The sequence below is a fragment of the Acipenser ruthenus genome, unplaced genomic scaffold, assembly GCF_902713425.1.
Source record: "Acipenser ruthenus unplaced genomic scaffold, fAciRut3.2 maternal haplotype, whole genome shotgun sequence".
Classification (NCBI taxonomy): domain Eukaryota; kingdom Metazoa; phylum Chordata; class Actinopteri; order Acipenseriformes; family Acipenseridae; genus Acipenser; species Acipenser ruthenus.
In genome coordinates, this window is record NW_026708164.1 from 91,008 (window position 1) to 100,000 (window position 8,993).

The 8,993-nt window shown below is 45.7% G+C and overlaps 1 protein-coding gene across 1 annotated transcript in view; it reads left to right on the forward strand.

Annotated features, from left to right (window-relative positions):
• The window catches only part of LOC117970842 (FACT complex subunit SSRP1-like), a 32,302-nt gene that overhangs the window by 12,400 nt on the left and 10,909 nt on the right, over positions 1-8,993 (forward strand). The window contains exons 7-9 of the mRNA XM_059020157.1: positions 484-612; positions 2,145-2,366; positions 5,657-5,729. Of these exons, the coding sequence (XP_058876140.1) occupies positions 484-612; positions 2,145-2,366; positions 5,657-5,729 (424 nt within the window). The remainder of the gene's footprint in view (positions 1-483; positions 613-2,144; positions 2,367-5,656; positions 5,730-8,993) is intronic.

Below are 8,993 nucleotides of genomic sequence, written 5' to 3' on the forward strand. Positions count from 1 at the left end.
CATTCCACTCTCCTCTCTGTTCCTCCCCTCTCTGTTCCTCCCCTCTCTCTCCTCCCTCTCTCCCTCTCTCCTCCCCTCACGCTCTCATCTCCCCCTCTCTCCACCCTCTCCCCTCTCCTCTCTCCTCCCCTCTCCACCTTCTCTCTCCACCCTCTCCCTGTTCCACCCCTTTCTCTCCCTCTTTCTCTCCTCTCACCTCTCGCTCTCCCTTATTCCTCTCTCTCTCTCCTGTCTCTCTCCCCCCTCTCCCTCTCCTCTCTCCCCTTCTCTCCTCTCCCTCTCCTCTCTCCCCTTCTCTCCTCTCCCTCTCCTCTCTCCCCCTCTCTCCTCTCCCCCCTCTCCCTCTCCCTCTCCTCTCCTCTCTCCTCCTCTCTCCCCCTCTCTCCCTCTCCTCCCCTCTCCCTCTCCTCTCTCCCCCTCTTTCTCTCCCCTCTCCCCCCCCCCTCTCTCTCCCCTCTCCCCCTCCCCTCTCCTTTCTCTCAGGGATGATGTTGAGAAGAGGTTTGCTGGGAAGCTCAACAGGAACATGTCTGGCTCTCTGTATGAGATGGTGAGCAGAGTCATGAAGGCCCTGGTCAACCGCAAAATCACCGTGCCGGGCAACTTCCAGGGGTGAGGCGGACTGGGGTTCAACTGGGCATCCAACTGGGGTTCAGCTGGGTTAAACTGGGCATCCAACTGGGGTTCAACTGGGTTCAACTGGGCATCCAACTGGGGTTCAACTGGGTTAAACTGGGCATCCAACTGGGGTTCAACTGGGTTAAACTGGGCATCCAACTGGGGTTCAACTGGGTTAAACTGGGCATCCAACTGGGGTTCAACTGGGTTAAACTGGGCATCCAACTGGGGTTCAACTGGGTTAAACCAACTAGGATCTAACTGGGGTTCAGCTGGGTTAAACCAACTAGGATCTAACTGGGGTTCAGCTGGGTTAAACCAACTAGGATCTAACTGGGGTCCAACTTGGGTTAAACCAACTAGGATCTAACTGGGGTCCAGCTGGGTTCAACCAACTAGGTTCTAACTGGGGTTCAGCTGGGTTAAACCAACTAGGATCTAACTGGGGTTTAGCTGGGTTAAACCAACTAGGATCTAACTGGGGTCCAGCTGGGTTCAACCAACTAGGATCTAACTGGGGTTCAGCTGGGTTAAACCAACTAGGATCTAACTGGGGTTCAGCTGGGTTAAACCAACTAGGATCTAACTGGGGTTCAGCTGGGTTAAACCAACTAGGATCTAACTGGGGTTCAGCTGGGTTAAACCAACTAGGATCTAACTGGGGTTCAGCTGGGTTAAACCAACTAGGATCTAACTGGGGTTCAGCTGGGTTAAACCAACTAGGATCTAACTGGGGTTCAGCTGGGTTAAACCAACTAGGTTCTAACTGGGGTTCAGCTGGGTTAAACCAACTAGGATCTAACTGGGGTTCAGCTGGGTTAAACTGGGCATCCAACTGGGGTTCAGCTGGGTTAAACCAACTAGGTTCTAACTGGGGTCCAGCTTGGGTTTTACCAACTAGGATCTAATTGGGGTTCAGCTGGGTTAAACCAACTAGGATCTAACTGGGGTTCAGCTGGGTTCAACCAACTAGGTTCTGACTGGGGTCCAGCTGGGTTCAACCAACTAGGTTCTGACTGGGGTTCAGCTGGGTTAAACCAACTAGGTTCTAACTGGGGTTCAGCTGGGTTAAACCAACTAGGATCTAACTGGGGTTCAGCTGGGTTAAACCAACTAGGATCTAACTGGGGTTCAGCTGGGTTAAACCAACTAGGATCTAACTGGGGTTCAGCTGGATTAAACCAACTAGGTTCTGACTGGGGTTCAGCTGGGTTAAACCAACTAGGATCTAACTGGGGTTCAGCTGGGTTAAACCAACTAGGATCTAACTGGGGTTCAGCTGGGTTAAACCAACTAGGATCCAACTGGGGTTCAGCTGGGTTAAACCAACTAGGATCTAACTGGGGTTCAGCTGGGTTCAACCAACTAGGTTCTGACTGGGGTTCAGCTGGGTTAAACCAACTAGGATCTAACTGGGGTTCAGCTGGGTTAAACCAACTAGGATCTAACTGGGGTCCAGCTTGGGTTAAACCAACTAGGATCTAACTGGGGTTCAGTTGGCTTAAACTGTGTGTGTCTCTCCACAGCCACTCGGGGGCGCAGTGCATCACCTGCTCGTACAAGGCGAGCTCGGGGCTCCTGTACCCCCTGGAGAGGGGCTTCATCTTCGTGCACAAGCCCCCCCTGCACCTGCGCTTCGACGAGGTGTCCTGCGTGAACTTCGCCCGCGGAACCACGACCACGCGGTCCTTCGACTTCGAGATCGAGAGCAAGCAGGGAGGCCAGTACACCTTCAGCAGCATCGAGAGGTACTGCAATACAATACAATACAATACAATACAATACAGAGAGCAAGCAGGGAGGCCAGTACACCTTCAACAGCATCGAGAGGTACTGCAATACAATACAATACAATACAATACAATACAGAGAGCAAGCAGGGAGGCCAGTACACCTTCAGCAGCATCGAGAGGTACTGCAATACAATACAATACAATACAATACAATACAATACAGAGAGCAAGCAGGGAGGCCAGTACACCTTCAGCAGCATCGAGAGGTACTGCAATACAATACAATACAATACAATACAATACAATACAATACAGAGAGCAAGCAGGGAGGCCAGTACACCTTCAGCAGCATCGAGAGGTACTGCAATACAATACAATACAATACAATACAGAGAGCAAGCAGGGAGGCCAGTACACCTTCAACAGCATCGAGAGGTACTGCAATACAATACAATACAATACAATACAATACAGAGAGCAAGCAGGGAGGCCAGTACACCTTCAGCAGCATCGAGAGGTACTGCAATACAATACAATACAATACAATACAATACAGAGAGCAAGCAGGGAGGCCAGTACACCTTCAACAGCATCGAGAGGTACTGCAATACAATACAATACAATACAATACAATACAGAGAGCAAGCAGGGAGGCCAGTACACCTTCAGCAGCATCGAGAGGTACTGCAATACAATACAATACAATACAATACAATACAATACAGAGAGCAAGCAGGGAGGCCAGTACACCTTCAGCAGCATCGAGAGGTACTGCAATACAATACAATACAATACAATACAATACAGAGAGCAAGCAGGGAGGCCAGTACACCTTCAGCAGCATCGAGAGGTACTGCAATACAATACAATACAATAGAATACAATACAATACAGAGAGCAAGCAGGGAGGCCAGTACACCTTCAGCAGCATCGAGAGGTACTGCAATACAATACAATACAATACAATACAATACAGAGAGCAAGCAGGGAGGCCAGTACACCTTCAGCAGCATCGAGAGGTACTGCAATACAATACAATACAATACAATACAATACAATACAATACAATACAATACAATACAGAGAGCAAGCAGGGAGGCCAGTACACCTTCAGCAGCATCGAGAGGTACTACAATACAATACAATACAATACAATACAATACAATACAGAGAGCAAGCAGGGAGGCCAGTACACCTTCAGCAGCATCGAGAGGTACTGCAATACAATACAATACAATACAATACAATACAGAGAGCAAGCAGGGAGGCCAGTACACCTTCAACAGCATCGAGAGGTACTGCAATACAATACAATACAATACAATACAGAGAGCAAGCAGGGAGGCCAGTACACCTTCAACAGCATCGAGAGGTACTGCAATACAATACAATACAATACAGAGAGCAAGCAGGGAGGCCAGTACACCTTCAGCAGCATCGAGAGGCACTGCAATACAATACAATACAATACAGAGAGCAAGCAGGGAGGCCAGTACACCTTCAGCAGCATCGAGAGGTACTGCAATACAATACAATACAATACAATACAGAGAGCAAGCAGGGAGGCCAGTACACCTTCAGCAGCATCGAGAGGTACTGCAATACAATACAATACAATACAATACAATACAGAGAGCAAGCAGGGAGGCCAGTACACCTTCAGCAGCATCGAGAGGTACTGCAATACAATACAATACAATACAATACAGAGAGCAAGCAGGGAGGCCAGTACACCTTCAGCAGCATCGAGAGGTACTGCAATACAATACAATACAATACAGAGAGCAAGCAGGGAGGCCAGTACACCTTCAGCAGCATCGAGAGGTACTGCAATACAATACAATACAATACAATACAATACAGAGAGCAAGCAGGGAGGCCAGTACACCTTCAACAGCATCGAGAGGTACTGCAATACAATACAATACAATACAATACAATACAATACAATACAGAGAGCAAGCAGGGAGGCCAGTACACCTTCAGCAGCATCGAGAGGTACTGCAATACAATACAATACAATACAATACAATACAATACAGAGAGCAAGCAGGGAGGCCAGTACACCTTCAACAGCATCGAGAGGTACTGCAATGCAATACAATACAATACAATACAGAGAGCAAGCAGGGAGGCCAGTACACCTTCAACAGCATCGAGAGGTACTGCAATACAATACAATACAATACAATACAATACAGAGAGCAAGCAGGGAGGCCAGTACACCTTCAGCAGCATCGAGAGGTACTGCAATACAATACAATACAATACAATACAATACAATACAGAGAGCAAGCAGGGAGGCCAGTACACCTTCAACAGCATCGAGAGGTACTGCAATACAATACAATACAATACAATACAATACAATACAGAGAGCAAGCAGGGAGGCCAGTACACCTTCAGCAGCATCGAGAGGTACTGCAATACAATACAATACAATACAATACAATACAGAGAGCAAGCAGGGAGGCCAGTACACCTTCAGCAGCATCGAGAGGCACTGCAATACAATACAATACAATACAATACAATACAGAGAGCAAGCAGGGAGGCCAGTACACCTTCAACAGCATCGAGAGGTACTGCAATACAATACAATACAATACAATACAATACAATACAGAGAGCAAGCAGGGAGGCCAGTACACCTTCAGCAGCATCGAGAGGTACTGCAATACAATACAATACAATACAATACAATACAGAGAGCAAGCAGGGAGGCCAGTACACCTTCAACAGCATAGAGAGGTACTGCAATACAATACAATACAATACAATACAATACAGAGAGCAAGCAGGGCAAGTACAGTGCAGTGTAATATAACAGTACAGAGAAGTGAAGAGATCTTAGGACATGAAACAGTTGCAGCCCCCCACGAAATCAGGGTGTGCAAACTGCGATCTCTCCTCACTCCAGTGCCCCAGGTGCCTCCACATGGAAATTATTATTATTATTATTATTATTATTATTATTATTATTAATTTCTTAGCAGACGCCCTTATCCAGGGCGACTTACAATTGTCACAAGATATCACATTATTTTTTACATACAATTCCCCATTTATACAGTTGGGTTTTTACTGGAGCAATCTAGGTAAAGTACCTCGCTCAAGGGTACAGCAGCAGCGTCCCCCACCTGGGATTGAACCCACGACCCTCCAGTCTAGAGTCCAGAGCCCTGACCACTACTCTACACTGCTGCCCGGTTTCGTGTTGCACTTTACTCTAGCATGAGTTTTCTTTCGTAACTCCACATTTGAAATCTCTCTCTCTCTCTCTCTCTCTCTCTCCTCTTTTTCAGAGAGGAGTACGGAAAACTGTTTGATTTCGTCAACGCCAAGAAACTGAACATCAAGAATCGGGGACACAAGGAGGTAAAGACATTTTATAAAGACATTTCAGAGGGCTGGATCGCATCAATATCAGGGTCTAGTGCTGTATATTATAAAGACATTTCAGAGGGCTGGATCGCATCAATATCAGGGTCTAGCGCTGTATATTATAAAGACATTTCAGAGGGCTGGATCGCATCAATATCAGGGTCTAGTGCTGTATATTATAAAGACATTTCAGAGGGCTGGATCGCATCAATATCAGGGTCTAGCGCTGTATATTATAAAGACATTTCAGAGGGCTGGATCGCATCAATATCAGGGTCTAGCGCTGTATATTATAAAGACATTTCAGAGGGCTGGATCGCATCAATATCAGGGTCTAGTGCTGTATATTATAAAGACATTTCAGAGAGCTGGATCACATCAATATCAGGGTCTAGCGCTGTATATTATAAAGACATTTCAGAGGGCTGGATCGCATCAATATCAGGGTCTAGCGCTGTATATTATAAAGACATTTCAGAGGGCTGGATCACATCAATATCAGGGTCTAGTGCTGTATATTATAAAGACATTTCAGAGGGCTGGATCGCATCAATATCAGGGTCTAGCGCTGTATATTATAAAGACATTTCAGAGGGCTGGATCGCATCAATATCAGGGTCTAGCGCTGTATATTATAAAGACATTTCAGAGGGCTGGATCGCATCAATATCAGGGTCTAGTGCTGTATATTATAAAGACATTTCAGAGGGCTGGATCGCATCAATATCAGGGTCTAGTGCTGTATATTATAAAGACATTTCAGAGGGCTGGATCGCATCAATATCAGGGTCTAGCGCTATATATTATAAAGACATTTCAGAGGGCTGGATCGCATCAATATCAGGGTCTAGTGCTGTATATTATAAAGACATTTCAGAGGGCTGGATCGCATCAATATCAGGGTCTAGCGCTGTATATTATAAAGACATTTCAGAGGGCTGGATCACATCAATATCAGGGTCTAGCGCTGTATATTATAAAGACATTTCAGAGGGCTGGATCGCATCAATATCAGGGTCTAGTGCTGTATATTATAAAGACATTTCAGAGGGCTGGATCGCATCAATATCAGGGTCTAGTGCTGTATATTATAAAGACATTTCAGAGGGCTGGATCACATCAATATCAGGGTCTAGCGCTGTATATTATAAAGACATTTCAGAGGGCTGGATCGCATCAATATCAGGGTCTAGCGTTGTATATTATAAAGACAATTCAGAGGGCTGGATCACATCAATATCAGGGTCTAGCGCTGAATATTATATTTTTGTTCATTTGATGTTTTATGTTCTATTTTTTTATTATTTGTCTTGTAGAAAAATAAGGTTGGTACCAGTGTTCTCGTATCTCTGCTACGGTGAGACATGCGCTCAGAAATGCATGCGTTTGAGGTTTTTGGGGTGAAACTGGTAGTTAAGAGATGAATAATAATCATAATAATCATAATTTTCACAGTGCTTGAAACTCACACTAGCCCTGCTGCTGCTGCTGCTGCTGCTGCACCCAGTCCTGGGGTTCAGAGCCCCCCTCAATGAAGTCTAGTATTATTATTATTATTAATATTGAAATGATCGGGAGCCAGGAGTTTGAGCAGGGTTACAAACTCACACTAGCCCTGCTGCTGCTGCTGCTGCTGCACCCAGTCCTGGGGTTCAGAGCTCCCCTCAATGAAGTCTAGTAGTATTATTATTAATATTGAAATGATCAGGAGTCGGGTGCAGCAGGGCTAGTGTGAGATTCAAGCACTCTGATAATTAAATCTGAAATTCAGTTTTGCCTTGCAGACACGTTGATTCAGTTTTGTGTTTTTTAATTTCTTTAATTTTAGTTATCTTGATTTATTTATTATTTTTTTCCTCTCAATTTCTTTTCTTAAGCTCCCACTTTTCAGTCCCACACCTTTCACCCTCTCGCTCTCCTCCCTCTCCTCTCTCTCTCCTCCCTTCCTCTCTCCTCTTTCTCTTCTCTCTACTCTCTTCTTTGTCTCTCTTCCTCTTCTATCTCTTCCTTCTACTCTCTTCCCTCTCGTATCTCTCTCCCTCCCTTCTCCTCGCTTCCCTCTTCTCTCCCTCCCTCCCTCTGTCTCTCCTCCCTCCCTCCCTCCCTCCCTCTGTCTCTCCTCCCTCCCTCTCTCCCTCCCTCTGTCTCTCCTCCCTCCCTCTCTCCCTCCCTCTGTCTCCTCCCTCCCTCTCTCCCTCCCTCTGTCTCTCCTCCCTCCCTCTCTCCCTCCCTCTGTCTCTCCTCCCTCCCTCTCTCCCTCCCTCTGTCTCTCCTCCCTCCCCCTCTCTTCTCTATCTCTCTCTTTTCTGTCCTCTCCTCCCTCTCCCTTCTTTTTTTCTCTTTCTCCCTCTCTTCCTTCTCTTCCATCTCCTAACCCTTCCTTCTCTCTTCCCTCTCCTATCTCTTCCTTCTCTCTCTCTCCTCCCTCCGTCCCTCCCCCTCTTTTCTCTCTCCTATCTCTCTCTTCTCTGTCCTCTCCTCCCTCTCCCTTCTTTCTTTCTTTCTCTCCCTCTTTCTCCCTCTCTTCCTTCACTCTTCCCTCTCCTCTCTCCTCTCTCTCTCTCGTTTTTTCTACAGTCAGTCTGTGCTGAATTGCTGGGCATGGTGTTTGCTTGTGTGATTGCATTTATAAATACACAGAACTGTTCAGAATAATTAAAATAATGTGTCCTTTTTTATCATTAATTCTGAGCTACTAAACGCTTTCCTCCATTTGTGCTGTCTGTTTTTAATCCTCTAAGTTTTCAAAAATTCTCAACGTCTTCAGTGTAAATTCAACGACAAACGTTTCCACTAGAAGTCTTTCTCAGTGTCTTCAGTGTAAATTCAATGGCAAACGTTTCCACTAGAAGTCTCTCTCAGCGTCTTCAGTGTAAATTCAATGGCAAACGTTTCCACTAGAAGTCTTTCTCAGTGTCTTCAGTGTAAATTCAATGACAAACGTTTCCACTAGAAGTCTTTCTCAGCGTCTTCAGTGTAAATTCAATGACAAACGTTTCCACTAGAAGTCTCTCTCAGCGTCTTCAGTGTAAATTCAATGGCAAACGTTTCCACTAGAAGTCTTTCTCAGCGTCTTCAGTGTAAATTCAATGCGAAACGTTTCCACTAGAAGTCTTTCTCAGCGTCTTCAGTGTAAATTCGATGGCAAACGTTTCCACTGGAAGTCTTTCTCATCGTCTTCAGTGTAAATTCAATGGCAAACGTTTCCACTAGAAGTCTTTCTCAGCGTCTTCAGTGTAAATTCAATGGCAAACGTTT